The sequence below is a fragment of the Perca fluviatilis genome, chromosome 6 (genome assembly GCF_010015445.1).
Source record: "Perca fluviatilis chromosome 6, GENO_Pfluv_1.0, whole genome shotgun sequence".
NCBI lineage: Eukaryota > Metazoa > Chordata > Actinopteri > Perciformes > Percidae > Perca > Perca fluviatilis.
In genome coordinates, this window is record NC_053117.1 from 284,807 (window position 1) to 311,021 (window position 26,215).

At 42.3% G+C, this 26,215-nt stretch overlaps 2 protein-coding genes across 3 annotated transcripts in view; both read right to left on the bottom strand.

The window, feature by feature from the left end:
- Positions 1-17,717, bottom strand: part of dtx1 (deltex 1, E3 ubiquitin ligase) — a 56,645-nt gene extending 38,928 nt beyond the window's left edge. The window contains exons 1-2 of one of the 2 annotated variants that reach the window (XM_039803122.1): positions 17,211-17,717; positions 16,140-16,771 (exon numbers count right to left, since the gene is read on the bottom strand). In XM_039803122.1, coding sequence (XP_039659056.1) covers positions 16,140-16,398 — 259 coding nt within the window. In that variant the 5' untranslated portion in view covers positions 16,399-16,771; positions 17,211-17,717. The remainder of the gene's footprint in view (positions 1-16,139; positions 16,772-17,210) is intronic. The other variant, XM_039803121.1, reaches the window with a different exon arrangement.
- Positions 17,718-21,660: 3,943 nt separating this feature from the next.
- On the bottom strand, positions 21,661-23,852 carry LOC120561404 (tubulin alpha-1C chain-like). The gene is made up of 3 exons (XM_039804514.1): positions 23,609-23,852; positions 23,364-23,512; positions 21,661-23,256 (listed from the first exon to the last, which is right to left on the bottom strand). The coding sequence occupies exons 1-3, from the start codon at positions 23,727-23,729 to the stop codon at positions 22,276-22,278; spliced, it is 1,251 nt and encodes a 416-aa protein (XP_039660448.1). The 5' UTR covers positions 23,730-23,852; the 3' UTR covers positions 21,661-22,275.
- Between the last annotated feature and the right edge of the window lie 2,363 nt (positions 23,853-26,215).

Genomic DNA, 26,215 nt, shown 5'->3' on the forward strand with positions numbered 1-26,215 from the left:
GCGATGTTTGCAAATGATTGCCAACAATCAGTCCTGCAGCTGACCTTGCGCCGCAGACTGCATCTCACACACACACACACACACACACACACACACACACACACACACACACACACACACACACACACACACACACACACACACACACACACACACACACACACACACACACACATCTGTGACAACACTATATTTCATGTCAGCCGTCACACCAGCACAACACACTGTACATCAGTAAAACCATTTTGCCTGCTCAGTGGAAAGCCAATTGATGGCTGCACCGCGTCACAGGAGGCTTTGAGGAATAGCTCAGGAGGTTCATGAGATGACCTCTGCCACACATGTACACACAACCCTAACTGCTACATGACTGGACCGTGAATCACTCCCACTCGGAGGTGTACTGTATGTCCACTGCACCGGCACTGAACACAAACTGAACTGAGCAAATGACGGCAGCATGAGGTCAAACTCTAAAAATAGGAGATTTTCTGCATGATCACCACCTTCTCTTTCATTATGAGAAGCCGCCTAGGCCAAAATGTAATACTTCATTTGCGCTAGGGCTGGGCAATATATCGATATTACATCATTATTAAATCGATATATGAGGCTAGATATCGTCTTCAATTTTGTAATCTGACACAAGGTTCCTGGTTTTAAAGGCTAGATTACCTTTAAGTGATGTCATTTTCTGACCATTACCAGACTAACTTAGTCATTATATCAACATTACTGATGATTATTTATCAAAAATCTCTCTCTCTTTTGTTAAAGCACCAATTGTCAACCCTAAAATTTGCTGCAATATCGACAATAAGGTGTTTGGTCAAAAATAACATAATAAACATACATATATATATATAAATATTTTATATCACCCAGCTCTACTTTGCTCATACATATATACCGGTACAAAGCTCTTGCACATACATGGATACTCTCATGCATATATTGTGAATTCAAACAAAACTAGTTGGTTAGGTTTAGGAAAAGATCATGGTTTGGGTTAAAATAAGTAAGTTTGTTAAGTAAATTAAGTTACGAACGTAACTTAAGTAGTCAATGTAAAAAAGTAAAACAGTTGACTTCCATGCACGGGACACAAACACGTGTCTCCTGGGTGAAAGTCACGTTTGTTTGACCCATAGACTGTTTAAGATACATACTTGCACTCACGTACACTCATACACATTCTCACGTTGTGCATGCATACTAGTGTATCATGTTTATGTATGTATATGCATGTATGTGCAAGTTCTTTGTACCAGTATATATGTATGTTCAGGTGAAGTATTCCATTTTGGCCTAGGCTGCTTCTTATATCTTATTGTGTGATCAGAAGTCATACATTTCTGACTCACTTCCATAAGACCTGTAGGTGGTTGTGTGGATATTCTATACTTATCATACACACAATATGTGCATCAGATCTTAAAATAATCTTCTGAAATATCCAGAAATTTAAAAACAAAGATACCAATGGCTGTTCGTGGCATGGAGAGGGAAAAAACTGCTATCACGTAGCGGAATATCACATTTGACAAATAAAAGGAGTCTGACTCATTGAGATGAACTGCATGCAGTAAATGAGTTTGCTGAGACAGGCTTTTATAACCCACTTCATGGCTGTCAGACACACTCAGGTCTAATCAGAGGAAACGTCTGGCTACATTACAGCAAACTGTCTCTGTGCCAGACGACACTGGTCAGCTTTGATCAGCAGTAAAGTGGACACAGTGTGAGAGAGGTCAGAGGCCGTCAGACCACCCTGCAGGGAAAGATGCGCTTCATCCATATATTATAACCAACACCACTTCTCCTTAAGTATGTTCTACTTTCCCAAGGAGTTTTTAATATTAGGCCCAGACCTTTTCCCTGCTGAATCACAAGTGTAATCACATCTCCTTTGTGTTCATACTACAAAATGAATGCAGAGACATTCTCATTTTTTTTGTATTAATAGCTCATCTTTTACTGCCGTATTTGTATCATTTGCACTTTTCCTAAATTTTACTATCAAGTCTATTAAGAGGAACAGGGGATATTTGGGCAACCAACTCGTGCTTGTCAAGGCTAAATGTCAGGGGCTGGAATAAAAATCAGGGTCATGTCCTCGTTGGAAAGTTGCTGTTGGATCGCTAAAAGCTTTTATCGAGCTTAAAGCCTGAACATGAGTCCGGTGGGCTTTATCAAATCCTACAGAGGTGTAACGGCGCTACATTGACTTTGAGGGTCAAGGCCCGTAGAGAAGCTCATTTTCACAAATCCACTTTTCAGACGTCATTAGCTCTGTTAAAGAGGAAGGGAAAGAGCGCTGCTGCAATATGAATGATATTGTTATGGGAAACCGTGAATTGAAGGTAGACCCTTACTTTTTGTCACTCTGATATTGTATCATAATGAAAGGTTGTTTATTATGTGGAATCCGCGCAAGCGGATGACTTCATGCTCTCAAGGCTGTAATCGCTGCAAGAAACATATATAACGTATACGGAACTATGGTGAATAAATCATTAATGGTTTTCTGCGAAGGCTTTAATTACTCTAGAACAGATGAGGGTCAACTTTGAAATTCAATTGATGTTGCATTTGTAGGGGGTGGGAGGGCTGGGATTATTGGTCTTAAAGTGATACACCACCCAAAAGACTCAGCTAAGAGTTATTTCAAAGATCTGACGCTCCCTCGGAGGCAGTGCATTTAAACGTATTTTAGAGAAACGATCACAGTTTGAAACATAATGACCATAGAAGTAGGATTATGCTGCAGTAGTAGTTTGAGAGTTGGAAAGTATTGTTACTTTTTGTCCGTGGTGGTCATTATTGAAGTCCACTGCAAACCTAACACCAGTGTGGTAGTACTCGAGATTGGTCTTGGTCTTAAGACCGGTCTCAAGACCACTTTTAAAAAGGTCTCGGTATTGTCTCGGAATCAACCACATTTTTACTCGGTCTCTGATAAAGAGGACACAGGATTTTATTCCAAGACCGGTCAAGACCACAGCTGTAGGGATATCACTAACTTGCCTCTGCATTGTCTTAGTTTATTTATGTGTTACTGTGATTGGATGTTAAAATGTCCTGTTTCAAATGCAACCAATAACTTGACTCATTTCTAATTAGAAATTTGTTACTGTGCACCCCCCCACCCCGCCCCATTAACACGCACTCCCAAGAAAGTGAGACAGCTGGAGACAGGAGCTCTGGCTGTCTGGCACTGGTCTGGTCTGTTCTTGGTCTTGACTCCGTCTCAACCCCTCAAAGTCTTGGTCTCGATACACTCTGGTCTTGGTGATGACTTGGTCTCGGTTTAGAAGGTCTTGACTACAACACTGCCTAACACCCATGCTGACCAGAGGTGAGTGTGACTTTAAAGTCCCACCCCACTCAAACATGTGTTTTGTTACATCGTTTGGATCCTTCAGCTTTACTGCAGAATGACGTGTGTGCAGAGTTTGACACTAGAAGGCTGCGCTCACATTCGTCTGCTGACGGAGGAAAGCTTCTCTGTGCTCACTTTAACCCTTGTATGGTGTACGGGTCTGTGGGACCTGTTAACAATGTTTGCTAAAAGAAAAATTATGCTATTTATTATTTCTTATAACTCAAACTCATTGGCCTTGGCTCATTTTCTGTGAAGAACATAACCAATAACTTATTTTCAATGACTGCACACGGTACACCCTTCCCTACACATAACATGAAGCAACAGTGATAGGAATCCTTAGAGAGTTTGCAAGCTCTCATTAATAATGAAATGTCTGAGAAAGTGAAGGTGTGTGAGCAGCTTCTTTTAAGGAGCAACAGTGGAGGTTGGAGGGGGCCTCTGCCTGGAGCACCTGGCAAATATTACTCACCTCACAGGCTGCCACAGGAGTCAAGACGTTCCTCACGCTGACCAGTCACAGGACTTGGACTCTCACCAAGAACCATGATTTAGAAGCACTTACAGGTGACACAGAGAAAGGAGGAGCGGAGAGGAGGCTGAGACTCACATTGATATTCTGCCGAGCGCCTGGGCTGCAAACAATCAAAATAAGTGATTGTTTTTGTATATGGCTGAAAAGTCAGAGTGTGAGGAAATGTGAACCTGTTATGTGCATGCATGTGCTCGTCCCATTGCCTTATCGCAGTAATTCTTCCTCTCTTTTCAATTAGACCGAACAGCCAGTGACTGCGCATTCGGAACGCAAAGCAAATCCATACAAAACCCAGAGAACTATTAGTGTTATTACAGTGCCTGGGCATTGCTATATCACTACTGGTCTATATCCAGGGCGTTCCACTTCTGGGATCGCTCTCGTTCTGCCGGAAATTCCGCCGGATGTCCGGTTTCCTTCCACTGTCTATTGGTGTTTTTCCATTACATAGTACCTGCTTGACTCGCCTCACCTCGACTCGACCCACTGTGCGTCCATTTTCCATTGCAGATTTTAGTACCGCCTCAGCGTGGCTGATCCTCATAATAAACTGCCGTGACCTAACGCGACACACACACAGAACGTCGTTTGTTCAGGACACCTCCCCTCTGTCGCTTTCACGTCACCTTTTGGTATCGCCTCAGCTCGCCTCCTCAGATCTCTGCAGGGTAAATCCAGACAGCTAGCTAGACTATCTGTCCAATCAGAGTTTTCTGTTGCACGACTAAAACTACTTTTAAATGTACGAAATGCCAATTAACCAGAGCACGTTTTTCTCCCATCCCGGAATGCTGTGTGGACTAGGCAGACCCTCCTCCACGGCGCTGCGGAGGAAGGTGTGGCAATGCGAGACTATATCACTACTGACACTACAGCTGTGGTGAATATTTGGACCTTTTACTGAATTAGTTACAGTTGACATTAGGGCTGCAAGTGATCAGACTAACAGTCCAAACCCCAAAGATATTCAACATACAATGATATAATAACTCAAAAGTCTCACATTTGAGAAACTGGAGCCAGTGAATGTTTGCTTTTGTTTTGCTTCATATGTAACTTAAATTAGTTCTTATTTAAAAATGTGGATTGTCTGGTGATCAACTAATCCTTTCTGCACTAACCACAATGTTATGAGACTATAACAACAGTCTACAGTCAAGTCCAGTCAATTATATTTATATTGCCCAATATTACAAATCACAAAACTGCCTCAGGTGGCTTTACAATCGGTACACCTTACTGAACACCCTCTGTCCTTTGACCCTCCCTTTGAACAAGGAGCCTAGTGGCTGCACCTAGCGGTGCTTTAAGCTAAAGTCAGCATGCTATACTCTCAATGACGTTCTGATGTGCAGGTATAATGTTTACCTTGTTCATCGTCTCGGTGTTTGCCTGCTAACAATTGTTTATTAGAACTAAATACAGAGTACAGATGAGGCTGGAGGGAACATCAGTAGTTTTGCAGGTATTAAGTCATACACCAAAGTATTGGACAAATAAAATCAGATAATAGAACTAGATGCAAAGTCATGGGATCACTATCCCTGCAGCCATGACACTAAGTTGGCTAAAAATGTATTAGTAACGATAAATAAAGGTTTGCCTGTTAGCATGCTCAAGTAGCCTTTCAAGCTGAGAATGTCCTTCCCCGTCTCATTTAGTTTGTGTTTTGTGTGTATAATGTGTTCATTTTAAATGTCCCTATGTGGAATAGTTATATAGTTAGTAATAGTTAATAAACAGAGAGTAAAGTCTGTGAAAAACCATATGTAGTAAGGATATTTAAGGGACTTGGAGTGTCGCTAGTCACAGAGATGTGACTCCTACCTGTGTGTTCCGACTTTAGGAAGATCTTTTTTGGCCATTACAGAGGCTTACACTGGAACAATGACGACTGTCTTACTACTAAGATACTTTTGAGAAAACCATCTCAGTTTCGGCTTTAGCAATTTGTCATGCTGCTGCTCCTGCTGCTGCGCTAAAGTGGGCTATGGGTGCAGTTTTTGTAAAATGAGTAAAAAATGCTGAGACCAAAACAACCTGCGCTGTGTTTCTGCGTTGCACCATAACTGATCTCGATCAGTGATCAAGGGAGCTTTGAGCCTGGCTCGCTGCAACTGCTGGCAGCCAGAGTTGCGTCAGTGCAGCTCTGGTCTCAGTCAAACACTGCTTTCTGTAAATGTTAGACCACACACTCCTGTAGATCAACGACACCCCATTTGTTACAGCAGGAACACTCTGTCCCCTTTCCGATATGACAGCTACCTAACATCTGGTTTGTATACTGAAGAGCCTGTGTGCTATAAAGCTATTTCTTTTTTAACACAAGGTATGGGTCAACATTCACAATTTGTCTTCTACCCCAGTAAACCCCATCAGAGAAGAGAGTGAGAATATTTGAGAATTTTGATTCAACATCCTCTAAAGTAAGACACATTTCAACAAGACATGTGTCAATGCATGTAACCAGGAGATGGAGGATAGTTCATCCAGTTAACCCTTGTGTTGTCCTTGAGTCAAATGTGACCCTTTTTTAAATTAATGATTACTTTCATTAAATTGTAGGTGTTTTATTCAATTTTCTAGTATTTGAAAAACATTTTTTTTAAATCGTTTCATAACAGTATCCTGACTAAACTAGACAGTGTGAAAAGGCAAAATAATTCATAACATCTGCTTTTTTAACTCAAACATTAGGTATAATATCATATAAACTAGGTTTATTGACCATGAATAAAAAAAAAGCGTTACAAAAAGCGACAAAAAAAGTAAATTTTCTATTTTGACCTGGAAGGATAACTAGTTCATGATCGACGGGAAGACAACACAAGGGTTAAGGGATGATGCCTCATTCCTGTTCTAGCAGCAGCAGCAGCAGCAGCAGGCTGATGGACCGAGGCAGACGACCTACAATCTGACTGACCTCCCGGACTGGCCTGATAAGCAAGCGGCGCAGGGAGCAGCTTTAAAGCAGCTTCTCTGATGAAAGAGTATGATATCCACTTATAAGTTAAAAGTGGTGACACGCTAGATCAGAAGTTAAAAAGGAGATGTGGAGAGACGCTTCTGCTGGAGGCTGCCAGAAGCTGCACAGCCCCGCTCATCACTGTAACGCAATAAGAATGTCGACAGGGCAGACCAAAGCACTACCACCCTGGGAACAAAGATTACTCTGAAGAGGAAATAGCAGCCTGAATAATGCTTTACAAGGATGGAACAAAGTATAGAGCTGAAATAATTATTTGATTAATCAATGCACAGAAGATCCATTCCCAAAGCTGTTGATTTATTAAGAAACATAGCCAAACATTTGCTCTTACCGGCTTCTAAAATGTGAGGATTTTCTCCTTTTGTCAATTTCATATACTGTAAATGGAATATCTTTGGGTTTTGAACTGTGCTCAAATTGTTGTTCGACTAAATGTTGAAAATCTGAAAAATAATTGACATATTGAACAATAATGAAAATAACTTTTAGTTGCAGCCCTAAATAAGTATACTTTTATAAAGATGTTATTTTGCTGTTGCTTTCTTTTTAGCTGCACACATTTTAGCGATTGTTTGAGTAAAAGTGGTAAAATGTGCTCCACAACTTTAGAAATGCTCACATTTGCTTGATTTTCTACATTTTGTGTCAGTATAAACAAAGAATCTTGCATTGGCTGCTGGTCAGACGCTTTCAACGAATTTGGACACTGGTAGCTTGTGACAGGCATGGGACGGTGCCCTTTATATTCCATAAACAAAAAATATGTGGCCAGATAATTGACAAAAGAATATGGCCAGATTAATTAAAAATAAGCACACTTTGAGGCCCTGGATGGGAGACTTCACAGCAACAACACAAAAGCTGTATGTGTGTGAGAGTGAAAGAACAGGGAGATGTGCCCAGCTGACGGTCTTTTCAGTGTTATTATCCCTCCCTCCACCCTGACTGTCCCTTTCCATCAGGAAAACGCTCCACCTCTCCCTCTGTTCCATCTCTCTCCTCACCTCCGTCAGCCTCCCTCTCCACAGCGCCGCTCCATTCCCTTTCCTTTGCCGTCATCCAAGTGGAGTTCAGCCAGCGGGTCGGGGCTACAATGGACCCCTGTGTACAGTGACACCTTCGCACTGCCTTGACTAAGCACAATATTTTTAATCTGACCTTCACTGACTAATTACGCTAATTTCAAAAATGCTGGTATGGTAATGGTGGTATCTTTTACTCCACTACATAATCTGACATCTTTAGCTAGTAGTTACTTTACAAATTAAGATTTTTTTTCCACACAAAACACATGCAGTTTTAAAATATGATGTTTTATTATAAATTAAACTACCCAACAATATAATGGCCTAAAAGTGCAGCTGAAATGATTAGCCGATTAAACACTTAGTTGATTGACAGAACTGTTTGGATCGTTTCCAGTTTGCAAAATGTGAGGATTTTTCTTTATTGAGTTTACTTTTAAAACTTTAAGTAAATTTCCTGATGATACTTACATACTTTTACTTAAGTAACATTTTCAATGCAGGACTTTGACTTGTAACGGAGTGTTTTTACAGTGTGGTATTAGTACTTTTACTTAATTAAAGGATCTGAATACTTCCTCCACCACGGCTCTATGTATACTGTATCTAGTATACTGTAAATGCTTTGGATCAACATCAAGAATAATTGCAAACAGTAGTCCTACAATGTCTAAGCCAGAAAAAAAAACATATACAGTGCAAAATTGCTCAGTGAGTCAGCAAACACCACAGTGCTGCTGATGTGTGCACATGGTCTGCACACTAGACCAACCCGTTCTCACCCCGAACTCGTAAAATACGGACGTTTGGACATTGGCTGTCAGTGGCTGTCAGTGTCTGTCAGCGTCTGAAGCGACGAAAAAGGCGTCCTTCAGCGTGTTTGTATAATGTACCGGGGAGAGCAGGCAGCTACACGGGGTTCAGCGAGTAGTATGTAAGGCCGAAATTCCGTGTAGGGAGGTTGGTTGGGGTGGCAGATGGGTCAAACACAGGACTTTCACCCAGGAGACAGGAATTCGTGTACCGCTTGTCACGTTTCCTATAGTCGCTTTCTTCTTTAACCATCCCGTTATTCCCGCGTGTCACAGAAACGTAAGCCCACTAGAGTATTCCATTACAGTATGGATACCCGAACCGAGCCCGATGGCCCGGGCCGGGTTCAGACAGATATTTAGAAATGATTTTCAGGGTTTGGGTCGGGCTCGGTCACATCAGCACGATAAAGCATTGAACATTTTAAATTAAACAGCTTATTAAGGTCATTATGACATTTGACATTTCCGAATTCCTTCCTACAGTTGCTTAACAAAAGCGGGCTTTTCACACAAACAAACGTACATGTGTCATTAGTAGGAGAAAAAAACGAGAATTTAACTGTGTCGGGCTCGGACATAGATATCTTAATGCCTGTCGGACGCGGGCCGGGCTCGGACAGAAAAATACGCCCCGATCTGCACTCTAAAAGGTGAAGACACATCTAGCCGATGGCTGACCGTTGACAGAAGACCCCGTCGATATGATCAGTCGCGTCCCCAAGGTCCAAAAAACTGCCACAGAACAGACCAAAGAGACGAGAGGAGACGAGACGTAATACATCTCTATAACAGCAGGCGGCGCTAATCTGTAATGTTGCCCAAGAAATGAAAACCGGCAGCTGATTGGACGAACGCGTCACATGGGTTTGTTTTCTCCGGAAATGCAACTGGACTGTCATGGCGGCCGTTCAGAATACGATCTCTTATTGTACTAAAATAGTTCACCGAAACGTGTTTCTGAAAACATTTTAAGCCAGAAATAGGCCGTGCAGTTGCTGAATCTGTCTTCATTTCAGCTCAACAAAGGTCAGTTTAAAAGATTTTCATCAGATTTTGAGAGACTCTAGTCACCTCATTCCGCTCCCCATTTCCGGGTGAGTCCCGACTGCCCTGCCGCCGACCGAACATGTCAGGTCGGCCAAAATGAACGCCGACAGCCCCCAGACTGACGACGGCACGGGACACACCGAACAGACTTGAGTTACTGACCTCGCCAGACTGTCCAATGGCCGATAATCGGCCTGGTGTGTCAGCGCCCTAAAGCCCACCCACAACTTTTCATAAACTCAACCGTCCCGTTATTCCCGCGTGCCACGGAAACGTAAGCCCACCTTTTCCTTAACATAACTGCGTCAAAAGGGATGCCAATAGTCCCGACCAAGCGCGTTTAGTTAAAGCGCGTTATATGGCGCTAAAGGAGACTTTTAGCGTCAATAACAACGACAAAGGCACCTGACCAGGCATCCGTATTTTAGGAGATGGGAGTGAGGACCTGTTGTGTAAACGCATACAAAAGCACCTGCGTTCTGTCTCGTTTGCATTCCTACTTGTTTCTCGCCGTTTCTGTTCTAAATGTCCACTTTAGAGCCTTCGGGCTCCACTCTTTGCTCATTCTGCTTTCTTCTGACTCAAGTGGGATTTCACAGTCAGAGCTGATGCACACAGCACCTGACCTTTAGCGCGTACGTACATAGCGGGAATCCTTTTTACAGCTTCCTCCCACAGACCACGAGAACAGTTCCCACACACAGTTACTACATACTTAAACTACAATACAAAAAGAGACGACCTAAAGCGCCACCCTCTTCGACAATCTGCAGCATTTACATATGCTCTGCAAGTTTCCAGGCAGTATCCAAACCACAACCACAGCTACCGTTGTTTGTCAGCTTAACACAAAACAGACATGAGAACATGACGATCTCTTCTTTGTTTTCTGGTGTTTTTCAATGTAATTAGTCAGGGAGGGCTGTTAGCTGAGGGGGAAATGGGCCAGAGGAGAGGAGGTTCTCACGCCTGTGGAACCAAAACAAACAAAGCCCCGCTCCGGCAACACAGCAACCAACAGCCGCTGATAGGCGTTATCTCTGCAGTCACACACGGGCCATCTCACAACAGTTGGGCACTGAGCAACTGTAATGGCCCTTGCAACCCTAGGAAAATAAACAGAATAGACTCGGACATGAATTGCACACAACATGCCGTCTCTTTGATTTTAAGCTGAAGGAAATTTTAACTTTACCGACAAATAATGATGATGATTTAATGAGCAGCTATTTGGTTTTTTTTCCATGTTTTCAAATGAGGATGAAACTGTTTTTTGATATAGTTGTGAACAAAAAAAATGCATCAAGCCTCTGATGGTTTCCTTCGGCAGCGGTTGACTGACATCTGTGGGCCAGCGTTGCTAAGAGACGCAACTTCAACTCAACTTCTGTGGCGCGCTACATGTCATATGTACAGCTATATTTGTATAGCCTAGGAAAAGCAAACAAAGACATGTTTCCCCTTTTTTAAACAAGCCCACATAGCACTGACTATCAACCATAAACAATGTCAACCTGCAATAATGGATTTTTGGGACCCTAAGGGGCAGTGGGTTGAACACACTAGGACATACGCTGTTTTCTTAGCAAAATGTATCTTAGTTTCAGTTCAACATTAAAGGTGAACTGTGTTCAGTTAATGTAACGTCAAGGTAAGACACATTTGCCAAAATTGAAAATGCTATTGAGAAACTGACTGGCTTTCCTACACCTGTCAATCAATTGAGTTATTTATACGTTCATGTTCACTCCCTTGTAAGTCAGTCATTTTTCTTCTGATGTGCATGTATTTTGACCTTTATACTGTACTTTTATAACAACTAATAACACAAGCAAATTCCTGTTGCCGTAATATGACTATAGCACCAATAACCAACATAATATGTCTTCATTTGAGGAAAATGTTCAAGATTTGAATGGCGCTGATGTTACATTACTGATTTAGCTATTTGTTTCATGAATGTGCAGTTGCTGGTCCCTCTACTTTGTGCCACCTCTCCGTCATAAGAGAAAATACAGAAGAGGTAAACGCTTAAAAGCCAGGCAGCAGGAGCAATAGCTGCAGGGTCAAATCCATCAGACAGGCCACAGGTGTTGGTATATGATGGAGATGGCAGATAAGCCCATGTGTTTTGCTATGGGAGTGGGTGTAGTGAAAGAGGATCAGTCCACAGCAGTGTTTAGAGGTTCAATCGCCCCTCTGGGGAAGAGAACGGATCGATCCTCCTTGGCTGGGAGCCAATCCTCTCCCTGCCTTCAGCCAGATATTCAGCCACACTATACAGTATATAAGCCTCGGAGCCTTCAGTCCTATTGTATAAAGCACTGGGGTTCAGGATTTCGCCACAGTAGTTGTATTATGAACTCCATACCGTGCGTTTTGTGTTTAGGGCCCTGCCGCATCGCCTGTGGTGCATGCGTTGCCGTCACGATGCTCTGATTAGAGGGAGCCATGGAGATAAACTAAAGCTGCTGTCTCATTAGTCGGTGAAACTCTGCCTGGTTCCCACCCACAGGAGCTCCTCCCAAAACCCACAGGAGGAGCATGGCACCCCCACCCACACAGCCTGCAGGGACAGGACACAGCCACCACAGCTGGCAGAGTGCACCATCATCAGCCAACTCCCAGATGTACAGAAACAAGGATGGATACACACACACACAGGGGACACCGAGCACACTCGACTCTCTTTCCAGCTCTTGCCAAAAAAAAACAGCCTCAGAGGACGAGATCATTGGCTCCGCGACAAAATGGGGTTTCCCTACAGGGACACTCCATAAGCCTGCAACAGAGCAAAGTGGCTGTGGGTGACCCGCTGAGCTACAAATACAGCAAACATCCAATGTGAAACAGATGCATCACAATCCACGTTAAAACAAACTCACCGAGGCCCTTTTGTGTAAGCAGTGGAGCAACAACAACATCACCACAGCCTGGGAGCTAGGCCTCATGGGAGCTGGGATCGATGGCTGTGGCCTGGCAGAAGGTTTGCCCATGTTTGGGGACAGGAAACGGAGTGTGCAGAGGAGGAGGAAAGAGAAGAGGCAGCGGGTGTCCGGGCTGCGTGTCCGTCAGCCAATGCTGTGACAGGTTTATCCCAGCCGAGGGGGAAGGTAGCACGCCAACAAGGAGCGATAAACGTCAGGCCTAGCCCGAGCGCCGTGGTAATGGCTGACAAACGCCTCAGTGGCTCATCTCACAGCCAGCCAACCCCAGACACACGTGCTCGTCTGTGTTATGCTTTATCAGAAGGGGAAGACACCAACACGAACAGCAGAAATCCAGCCGGGCAGCCTCCCCTTATACTACAACCCTCTCCTGACAGCCACTCTCATATTCAGCAATTCAAACATGAAGGAACATTTTTCCATCGTAAAGAACAGAAAAACACTAATATATTTAAGTGCTATATAAAATCCATGCTGTAATACATTAAGTGCTCAATCAATATACTTTTCATATAAGGTTCCAGGCCTTCTCAATGCCTTCACACCTGGTTGATAACTTTGTATGAATATTGTAGGTATAAAAAAATACCTAACACTTGTCTGGTGCCTTCATGTTGGGATTTTTCTCATGATGTAATAATGAAAAGTCCCTATAAATGCGCCAACACAGCGTAATAAAGCCAGCTTCCTGATTCTACAGCATTAATAAAACAGCAGTGGCGTCAAGTGATATCAGGATATAGGATAAGGACAGGTTGTTTTTAGAAACTGTCCCTCCATTTTTAAACATAATTATATTCGTATTTACTTTTAAAAAGGGGCAAGGACACGGCTTCGCCCACTGCCACATACCACAAGATTTATAGCCTAGGCTAGTTTGCAACGCCCATCTGTAGTTGGGTTTTTATAAAAAATAAAAAATAAAAAAATAGCACATGCAGTGTGACAAGAAAGCACATACACGACTACAACTTGTTACAGATGTGGGTATTTTTGTAGTTTTGAACCATTTAAAGAAACATTTAATTAGATTTTGACATTTCTTTCTCCATAATCAGTCAAGTTATTAGGCTACCAGTTACTCCCAGGAACTTTACAAATTTGAGCTGAATTCATTATTATTCTGTATTCTAAATAACAGTACCAAATAAATCAACAATTATGTATTACAGTAATACAAATGTAAATGAAGCACTGCAAATGAATGAAAGGTGACATAATGCAGATGCATACACAGTGAGGTCAACCTTCTGTATATCCCATGTTTATCTCCCTGTGCCTCTCACTGATGTAACAGAACGCCTTCAAATAAGAGACTTGTGTCAGACATAAAGTAAGAGTTTTACTCTCATGCTAACATTATTATTATTATTATTTTTTATTATTATTATTGTACACAACGATCTGTCCCTAAAGCATCAGACACACAAGTCACAATCACTGGGTTTGAGTTATAACTGACTCTAACACAGTGATGTGTAGCTGAATCACACGGGAAGAATAATTCAGGCAGCTGAGATTTATCCAAGGCTGCTTCCAACAGATGTTTAAAACCTCCCCCATATCATCGCTTCAAACACTGGGACAGCAGGAAGGTGAATGCGCACACACACACACACACACACACACACACACACACACACACACACACACACACACACACACACACACACACACACACACACACACACACACACACACACACACACACACACACACACACAGAGTGTGTTGAGCCTTGGTGGAACACAGAAACATCTGGTCTGATTTAAAAAGGAAGCAGTCATCAGAGAGGATTACGGTCAACCAAACAATGGCTGTGCTGGGTGGATTTTACATTAAAGTGACATGTTATATAACACATATTATTAACACTACTATTATACTGTACTGCTGTAAGCACATTATGGCCAGATTTAATTTATCCCTCACTCTAGAAAATGTTGGTCCCATGCTCTCCTACAGAACCCACAATTTACATTAAACACTTGTTGGTTAGCCACTCATTTTATAGGCATGGTGTGATAATGCGTCAATATCTAATACATAACCACATACTGTATATTCTTTCCGTCATGTGGAGTGAAGTAAATTGAGGTGAATTGATGGTGACAGAGTAGGGCTATGCTATTAATGGAATTTTGATCGCAATTTCGAATGATCACAAAAACAATGGAGAAAACCAACTATTTTGCAAATTACGTTTTGCAAATAAACTCTTATTTTGTCTTGTGTCCTGAAGGAGAAACAAAGTATGAAGGGAAGGTTTTTTTTTTAAGTAACAAAAAATGCAACATCTTTCCAAAAAAACAATGAGTCATAGTGTTAAAGAATTGTGATTTTAATTTTTGACCAAAATAAGTGTGATTATAATTTTTCTTCCATAATGGAGCAGCCCTATTACAGAGCATGGCCTCTTTAACAGTACAGTTTATTACCAGCCACTATTGTGATTGCCATTCTTACATCTGAATGACAACACATTTGATGAATACAACCAACTGAGCAGAGTGAGGGGCATACAGCACTCGTTCGCCTGATGAATGCGCAGCCCCTCCAACATGGTGAGCTTTGAGAAGGTCATGGCATTCCAGCTGCCCAATAAAAACACTCCTGAATAAATAAATAATTGCTACACTTCACACATCATCTTTAAGTCCAGTTTGTTTCAACACCTCGAAGCTCTAACCTGTGGTTCATCTGCATGAGTCTCATTTATTCCCCTGAAAGTTACATAAGATTAGTGTAACAACCAATCAAAGCAGGCTGGCTTGGTTTTGACCGGTGCCTATGTGACAATATGACATCATTTGTGGTGATGACAGCCAAGCATAAGTCATTTATTTACCTATTATAGACGTTCAAACTACTGGGTAAACATCCCCATAATGTATTTACGTCATCTGTTCTTTCCTTGACCTCACCATCTGTGTGAGATCTGTGTGCAAAGTAGGGGTGGGGAAAAAAAAATCAATTCACCTATGTACAGTATTGAGGATTTTTCTAATGTATACTTTTCCCCAGAATCGCTATTTAAATAAAAAAAATGTATACCAATGATTCACCTAAATGTATTCTGTTTATACATCATATTTGTTTCCAGTTAAACAGAGCGAAAGCATTAAATGCAGAAAATCCATGTTATGTACTTCTTTACAAATAATAAATGTCAGGCTGACATGTGATGGGCATTCTTTTTTAGAAAACAATTAGTTTTTATAAATGTCTCATGATATAGTTTTTCGCAATACTCAATACTATCGAATTGCAACGAATGAAAATGGCGATACAAATCGAATCGGCACCCACGTATCGTGAAAGAATCAAACCTGGACAAAAACATGTCGTCCAAGCCGGTAGTGCATAGACAGGCAACTACTGCCACGTCTTCTTACCTGTGTCCTGTCGGAACTGGTGCATGGACTGCAGGTCGATGACGTAAGGAGAAAGTTGGCCGTCCACCTGGCCCAGAACTACAGTTCCCCGGGCATCCCCCTTCAGTACATTCTCAATATGGTGGCACACCGCTGCACTGTAGGGCCTCCAGCGCCCATGCTCGTTCAGCCACTCCCAGACCACCACCCTGGCCAGGTTCTGAGGTGGGTACCCCAGCCCGTTGACGGGCACCAGCAACCCTGATCCTGGACGGGCCATCTCCTTTGTGTTGTCTGCGCTTTAGCTGCTGGCTAGAACAGCACTGCAACCACTGTCAGTCAGCTGACACACTGGAACAGTTTCATCATCGCCAAAACAGAAAAAAAGCTCGAACCGGCGATTAGGATGGTAGGCTACTCCTCGATTATCTCATGCTGCTTTTTTTTTTTCACGCCAGCAGCTCTGCTGGAGTCATCGTCTACAGGTGCTTTGTGACTGCTGGCTCTTTGATCAGCCAGAAGCAGCCTCTGTCCTCCTGTGTCTCGTCGTGTTTGAAGTGGCAGACGTTGATGGTGATGATGAGATTTGCAGCTGTCTCAGTCCTCCACAGCAGACCACAGCAGATCAGCAGCAGGCAGACAGGAGATGCTCTCTAAAAAAAAAAGAGCAGGAGCAGAAACATGCTGATAAACAAATGCTGTGATTTATCCTGGGAGTTATTTATTAGCAGTTAGGCACTGTGTTCAGTGTTCAGTTATGTGCTATATAGTCCCATGAGTAGCCTGTGCTGTCCCTCTTGGCAATTCTGTTCACTAAAAGTGCAGTGACCAAAAATAAAAAAAGCTGCATATGCTGTTTCGGCAGATAAATAATTGTGATTGTCATCAGATTTGTGTCGAGGGGACAGAGCAGTGTGAGCCAGATGCTATCATAATCCTAGCAGACATAATAGCACTCCGATTTTTTACACACAGAAAGCTGTAGTGAATGCAAAGCAAAGGACACATTGCCTCTCTTGCTTCTAGGATTTCTCACTATTCATATCTAAATGTTTTCCCTGGCATGCACGACACGATTCTGGCGATACAGACCTGTAGGCTGCAGTTGTGGTGCCACACATCTGTCAGGTAGAGGCTGCATTTCACAGGCTCCCGGCCGAAAATCAGATTGCAAAAGACAAAAAAAGACAAAAAAAAAAAAACGAGGTGCAAATCTCGAAACGCACCTGCCTTTTCACATCTGTGATTTGTACGTTTTTCCTTATCCTTAAAACTGAAATCTTCCTTCAAACCGACCTCCTGCAGCTCCAGTGATCCAGTGTTATCGCAAAAAAAACAACAACAACCGAGACGTCGTTCTGTTTTATCCCCGTGGATCTGTTAACACACTACACCAGCTTGTTGGTCCTCTGTTAAAGTGAATGCATGCCCAATTGCACGGTTTTCAATGTGAGTCGCAGAGCCGCGGACGTGCATTTCTGCCTGTTACGCCAAACAACATGCATTCACATAGTAAACACGCATCTCATGCCGTCCGCAAATTACGCACAAATATCCAGGCGCACCTGTGTGGATAGCCGTTGAAAATCAGCCTAACAGTGTCATTTTCGTCAAAACTAAAGTATACAACTTCCGGTATCTGGTTTCAAAATAAAGCCCCTGTTGACATATTTTCACTTAGAAAACCATGAGGTGTAGCCTGGTGCTGGTTACGTTTACTAACATAAACACAAAGAGGAGAAAAACACACTCTTCCCATAAAATGTACTCAGATATTTTGACCGTCAGTGGGGGAAAATAATCTTTTATTTTCACATTATACACGAATATATTCTTCCAAGGAGCAAAAAGTATGAAAATCCAAAGCATGTATTGGTAATATTAAACCTATGTGGATGAACATACAGTATAGTTGATCTTCTGAGGCCTTGTTCGACTCTACTTCATTGAAATGAGAGTGTGCTGATTTATGTTTTGCGAAATAACTTTTGCAATTGTTCATAGAACTGGGAATAACACTAATCCCTATACAAGGTTCAAGCAAATGTTCATTTATTGTCATTGGACAACACAGGGTTGCACACAAAAAAAGTTGCAGTTGTAGTCCCTTACAGGTAGTAACAGTCCCCTAACAGTAGAAGTAGAATCAGAATCAGAATCAGAAAAGGATTTATTGTCAAGTAAGTCTTGCCTTGTCTTGCCTTGGTGGTTGGTGCATACATAAACAAACAAATAAACATTAATATGAGATACACAATAAATACAGAAACAAATAAATACATTACATGTCATTTAGCTGACGCTTTTATCCAAAGTGACTTACAATCGCTATATATGTCAGAGGTCGCACACCTCTAGAGCAACTAGGGGTTAAGTGTCTTGTTCAGGGACACATTGGTTAATGTATCGCAGTGGGAATCGAACCCAGGTCTCCCATGCCAAAGGTATGTGTAATATCTACTGCATCATCACCACCACCCATCGGAGCCCCTCAAAATAGTTGCTTAACACGAGAAAAAAGAGGCTGAATGGTTTAGTGCAGAATGTGCAAAAAGTTTGGGATATATAGTGTATGCAAAGGGCAGGTGTATAGTCCAGGATGTAGGTTAATGCAAAGTGTAGTGTCTAGGGGTTGGGGGTGTTTAAAGTCAATGCCAGTGGGGGCTCCGGGGCCTTGTTAATAAGGCTGACTGCAGAGGGGAAGAAACTGTTTTTGTGGGGTGAGGTTTTTCAAACACTTTGTGTCCTTTCCCATCAACTTTGACTAATGGATGATGGAGATAGCATAGTTGAACTTGTTTACTTTTGACAGAAGCATTACTAACATACAATATTGAATTCACTAAGGACGTCAGTATAGTAAGGTTTGATACAGTGCCTGAAGCTATAAGGAAACTAGGAATGACAAAAATAATTGATCACATCACTGCAGAACATCTAAAACATGCTTTCCGCATCTTAGCTTTTTAGTGGTATTGTGGTACTTGTACTTCTGCTGCTGAGTTCAGTGCCTTTACGTCCTGTCAGAAAAGATAAAACATGTCAAATGAATAGTGCTGGCTATAGATTGTAACCTAATAGCCTTTGTGCCTATGTGTTCCAAAGGGAGTGGGATAAATATGAGGTTAGAATTGCCACAGGTATTTTTTTAATAAGACAGCTGTTATAGTCAGCATCGTGTTCATATGCCTCTAAATGAAGAATGCTCCAAACGTTTTGATCAAATCTACAAAATAGTTGTTAGAGAGGAGATTCTAAAATCGACTCAAAACTCATGGCTGTTTTGGTGTCAGATGATGCAGTTTGGATGGAGCAGTGTATGTATCATTTCTCAAATCAGTAATGGCGTTAGACAAGATGGGACCTCATTTGAATTTTTGTGTAACCTTCATAGAGTATGCACGACTGGGCACTTAAAGGCCTTTGGTCTTAAATGGTCTTAAAATTGATCCCTGATCCCATGATCAATATACTAGCAGATGCTTTTAAAGTGAAAAAAAGAGAGTAAGTAAATGCTTTTAACTAATGCTTTTAAAGTAAGTAGGTCAAATGTCTGAATCAAAGTTGTATAGATGATTTAACGGATGATTTGTATTGATACCGTTGCTTGTGATACATTTGCCAGTAATTTCATATGGATGTCACGGTCTGCCTGTTCAAGGCTTACAGTAATAGGTTAGGAATAGGTTCATGTAAAAGCCTGCTAAATGGTACAACAGTCCCATCTGCTGCCCACATAGTGTACCTGCAATACGTAGGAAAAAAGAAGGAATTTTTTTGGCTATCCTCAGCAGACAGAAGGAACCCCTGGGATAACAGCTCTGCCTTCCTATACAGAGTTTTATATAATAAAGGGTGTTTCCCCCACCGGTTACTTCCTCACAAAAACATGGAGTTCTGACACAGAGGCTGTTTCCGTGTCAGCTGTATCTGTTGACACCACCTGGGATTGGGTGGCTTCTCTCCAAACTCAGATGGGTTTTTAATCACACAAACAGGTTCAAATGGGATTAGTCATTCATTTTAATGTCAAATGTCAAATCAGCAATGACAACCCATTTTGTTTTGTCAGATCTGGATCCGTTCATCATCCTTTTCATTATGTCAACAAAAGTAGCATTTAATCTACGTTTCTATGCATCAATCTTGCTTCTATCTAAAGCTCATGTTTCAAAATTGCACAAGATACATGCTAAATGCATAAACTTGCCCTGTATTTTTATTTAAAGAAATCTTTTCTGAACACAGTGTCATCCAGTCCACAACATTTTTCTGTCCTGTCTATTTGTACGGAAATTAAACATTGTGCCTCTTTCTGTTGATCATTACAGCTCTAAAATAGATTATAGAAAAAAAGATTATTCATATATGAATGTATATAGACTTTATAACACTATATGTTTTAGTTAAGTTAGGTAAAGGTAAACCTGTCTGTAAATTAGACTAGAGTGTTTACAGGTACAGGTCGAGCGTTAATGTTGATCTCAGCGCAGTCTGAGTCTCAGGCTGTAAGATAACACGTATGAACTGTAGAGAATAATGCATCTTTTTTTACTCTCTTTTGTTGTTTTAATTTGACTCAATCCCACAGGCTCAATTGTCAGCTTTACATCTCATACCACTCTGCACATGACAGATGCAAAATCAAAGGAACCCCCCCTCCCCCCCTTAGTGCATGTAGGTTTGTTACCTCTGGACAAAAAAGAAAAATACTCATAAAGTGGTGAATCTGGGAAGGACCACTATGGGGAAGGCTCATCCCCTTCAAACCCCAAAAGTGGCAGTAATTATCTGGATAAGAGCACCATCGTGTGGCCTTTTGGTGCTAGGAGAACTTCTACAGGAAACTCATCTCTCAGTAAACATAAACTAATTCATGATTCCCGGCCTTTGGCAAACCTCTCTTAATCCACCCATAGAACATCTCATTTAGGCGATCAGCGGCAGTGGGATCTTGAACTGTTTATGTCTTTGGCCGCTTGATGAAGTCCATGGCCACAAAGTAATAGTTCCCTTGGCCAGTGGCGGTGAAGAGACCTAGGATTTCAGCGGCCACACGCTCCATTGCTGGCCTTACCTGATGCTGCAGAAAGGGAGCATGCAATTTTATTTCATTTTATGTGAAAACTGTAAATTGACTTTCTTGAACTTTTTCTTTTAATTTTCAGTTGGCATTTTATTGTACATTATAATATTTCATTTTAATTGTTATTTTTCTAATGATGAAAACAGTAAATTAGCTTTCTTGAACTTTTTATTATTATATATCTTTTGGTTTATTGTGTTTTTGTTTTTTTTAAGCATTTTTGTACTATATTTTATTGTATTTTATGTCCCCTTTTCATATACTTTTATTGGATGCATTTTATTGTACTGTCTTCAATTTCAGTTCATTTCGGGGGAATGGCAGATGCCTTGTTCTTATTTTGGTCTAATTTTTGTTCTTGTAAAATCTTGTACTGACATATCTTACAACTGGAAGAGGAAAACATTGCTTTATGATAGCATTTTTCTAAGTGACAACCAACAAATATACAACCTATTTTAGGCAGATGAGTTTAATGTTAAATGTTCAACAGTGGCTTAGAGTATGGTGTGAGCACCTCCCTGTAGAATGAGTGTATAGCAGAGAGCAAACACTGGTACTGTCAATGAAAAAAATATTTTTTGACATGACAGATCAGAGGTCAATAGACCCAATCACAATGTTTATTCGTTTGTCCGTACATACAACGTTAATGTCGCTGAGCAAACAGGGACGAGTAACAACTGTATATACCGGTAGGCCTACTCTCATTCTTCTAATTTACCAGTTGGGTCTAAGACTAAAGAAAATGACACCACCCTAACCAGCAGTCGGTCTGACTGGCAGTGAGGTGTTGCTGTTCCTAACCCTAGATTTGGTTTATCAAAGATGCTAGCAGAACAACACAGTAGATAAAACAAGCAGAAACGTCAGGTCGGGCTTCCATGTTTAACTAATCTTTAAAAGTTTGCAGTTACTGCTGAAAATGACAACAGAAATAAACAAGTTTGCCAATTTTACCTATCACCGCAATTCAAATTAACTGTCATTTGTCTATGACATTTGTCTGAGATTTTTGTGTTAGCGCGATTTCACGGTGAGTCGGTCCATAAAAGTGGAATGCATGCCTATTTAATACTCCTTTCCTTCATCATCTTCCTCATCTCCCGCACTATCAGCTCCAACCTCCTCATAATCCTTCTCCAGAGCTGCCATGTCCTCTCTGGCCTCAGAGAACTCTCCCTCCTCCATCCCCTCACCCACATACCAGTGAACAAAGGCACGCTTAGCGTACATCAGATCAAACTTGTGGTCAAGGCGAGCCCAGGCCTCTGCAATAGCAGTGGTGTTGCTCAGCATGCACACAGCCCTCTGGACCTTGGCCAGGTCTCCACCAGGAACTACAGTGGGCGGCTGGTAATTGATGCCCACCTTAAAACCAGTGGGGCACCAGTCCACAAACTGGATAGAGCGCTTGGTTTTAATGGTGGCAATGGCAGCATTTACATCTTTGGGCACCACATCGCCACGATACAAGAGGCAGCAGGCCATGTATTTGCCGTGGCGAGGGTCACATTTCACCAACTGATTGGCTGGTTCGAAGCAGGCGTTGGTAATTTGTGACACTGTTATTTGCTCATGGTAAGCCTTCTCCGCAGAGATGACAGGGGCATAGGTGGCCAGGGGGAAGTGGATACGGGGATATGGCACCAAGTTGGTCTGGAACTCTGTCAGATCGACATTGAGGGCACCGTCAAAACGAAGGGAAGCAGTGACGGAGGACACAATCTGACTGATCAGCCTGTTCAGGTTGGTGTAAGAAGGACGTTCAATGTCGAGGTTCCTACGGCAGATATCGTAGATGGCCTCGTTATCCACCATGAAGGCACAATCAGAGTGCTCCAGGGTGGTGTGGGTGGTCAGGATGGAGTTATAGGGCTCCACTACAGCGGTGGACACCTGGGGAGCTGGGTAGACAGAAAACTCCAGCTTGGACTTCTTTCCGTAGTCGACAGATAGACGCTCCATCAGCAAAGAGGTGAAACCAGAGCCGGTGCCACCTCCGAAGCTGTGGAAAACCAGGAAGCCCTGAAGGCCAGTGCACTGGTCAGCCTGAGGGCAGACAGGCAGACACAGTGATCACATACATGAGATACAGTTATGTAATTTAATATTTGAATAATTTAGGAATTAATCCATTCTGATGTCAAGTTACCCACCAGTTTGCGGATCCTGTCCAGCACCAGGTCGATGAGCTCTTTGCCGATGGTGTAGTGCCCACGGGCGTAGTTGTTGGCGGCATCCTCCTTGCCAGTGATCAACTGCTCAGGGTGGAAGAGCTGGCGGTAGGTCCCAGTGCGTATCTCACCTAAGGAAACAGATTCAAATAGAAATCACTTATATTGAGGGTTTGACTGGATGTAGTAAAGTAACTATGGCACCTATATATTTAATGAGAGTATACCGATGACAGTGGGCTCCAGGTCCACAAAGATAGCCCTGGGGCTGTGCTTTCCAGCTCCAGTCTCGCTGAAGAAGGTGTTGAAGGAATCATCTCCTCCACCAATGGTTTTGTCACTGAGCATCTGTCCGTCAGGCTGAATCCCATGTTCCAGGCAGTAAAGCTCCCAGCAGGCATTGCCAATCTGGACACCAGCCTGACCAACGTGCACTGAGATACACTCACGCTGGAGGAAAACGGCAATTTGTAACAGTTACCATTTAATATTGTCAGACATCTATATGTTTTAAACATGTCTAATCAGATGCTTGTGTTGGGGACCAAGAAGCTGGTTAAACCTGATTTAACCAAAAAGGCCTCAGATTGAGCTGACCAGAGAGACAAAGGAATCGTGGCCTGTATGTAAACCCCAAAGCCTGGTTAATTCACACCTCTATGCGAAAGTCCCAGCCGGAAGGGACAAGCCTCACAGCTGGCAGGAAGTCAAAGAACTACAAGATTGTAGTCTTCAAACTTTCAAGAGTTTTGAGTCTTCCTATTGGTTCAGCGGGACCATAAACACAGCATGAGGTCTCAAACTATAAATAGCCTGTAAACCCCAAGAGCTTTGCTTTCCACGGTAACCCAGTTGCTGAAAGGAGGTGCACTAGTCCGGACTAGCTAGCCAGCATCACCTCGCTGGTATATCTTTCTGATATACAAAGGGGATCCGAGGGGATACTGACCCAGTATCTCCTCACATCTGCAGCGGGTTTAATCAGCCCGGATTCAAGAAAAGGACTACGTCCGCTCTTCTTGTGTCGTCGACCTGGATCACGTGTTCGTACACTGCTCTGGACGAAACGGATCGTTAAACTCTGGCAAGAGATTAACTACAAACAACACATGTACAGTAAGAAGGCTTACACAGTTCTGGGCAGACGTTAGAACTAGTGTGTTTGTTTTGTTTATTAATGAGCAAAGGGTTCGCTACCGCTTGCTGCCATTAATGTGATCTGTGATTGTAATCATGTATTGGCCCATATCTGGTTACTAATCTGTTTCTGTGAATGTATAATTGATCGCTATACTGTTGGTTATGTTGTGTTAACCCTCGTATTATGTTGACAAAAAATGACATTGATGATGTTACGGGTCAAAATGACCCGTACAGTGTAAATAACAAACATTCTCACCAAACATTTTTTCCCCCAAAACTGTTTTTACCAATTATTTAGTGAAAATATTTCCGGTATACACTTGCATATTCCATGGATAGCTAGATTTGGCATCCTAGGATGCCCATATTTTGATGCCATACTTGGCAGGCTTGTTGGGCATGTACTGTCAGAAGGGACAGCGCCCCCTGAATGGAACAAGGTGTTCATCTACAGTGACATGGGGACCAGGATTGTACAAGACAGGTACAATTTTAACCCATTCATCCCATACATCTCTGATCTCAGCTAGTTTGTCTCTTTCACTCGACCAGCTCTGGTGTTGCTGAACACCCAAGCTTTCGTATGAATTGACTCCAAAGACATTGTTGCTAGAAATATTGGCCTTCCACTCTCATCATTCCACAGACTGACAATTGCTTCTCCCTTTGACTTGTACACTCTAGCTAATACTATTCAATTTTATTTTATTTATAGTATCAAATCATAACAAGAGTTATCTCGAGACACGTTACAGATAGAGTAGGTCTGGACCACACTCTATAAATTCCAAAACCCCAACAATTACAGTAATTCCCCCAAGAGCAAGCATTACCAGTGGCTGTTGCGACAGTGGCGAGGAAAAACTCCCTTTTAGGAAGAAACCTCGGCAGACCCAGACTCTTGGTAGGAGGTGTCTGACTGGGCCGGTTGGGGGTGTGATGAACAGTGGCAAATAATAGTCACATTAGAGATAATGGAACAGTGACCTCGAGGTAGTCATGGAAGTTCATGTCATAGCAGGGCACATCATGTCATACTGAGTAGTGCAGTCTCCAATACCGGATCCTGACTACTCTGTGCGTATGAACATCACAGCAGGGCGTTGCGGGATGTAACATGGCACTGCAGAGCATGGGTGGATGCTGCGGACGCAGCAGGACTAGGATTTCAATGTATGCATGCAAGTCAATCTGATCCAGTGACTTCCATTTCTTTTGAAATACACACCTCCCCTGCAAGTTGGTCATGTCCACTATGATCCTATCTATTGGTTGGGATATGAAGAGATGAAATGGTGATTGAATATCATCAACTAGTGTAGCAGAAAATCTTGTGGGGCTTGGAGTCATCTTGATGACAGTCTGCCTTGGCGTCAGTGTGATGATGTTGACCATTTTATGTTAGCATCTTTAGCTGTCTATGTTGAGGATGATTGCTGCCCATTGTTTTCAGCTAATGTATACTACACCAGACTGGTCCCCTGAATCCTCTTCATCATAGGAAAATTCACAATCCGGATCGTCAATAGCATCGCACACACACACACACACACACACAAACACACACACACACACACACACACACAAACACACACACACACACACACACACACACACACACACACACACACACACACACACACACACACACACACACACACATAAATGGGTGTTGAAAGTCTCTGGGTCAA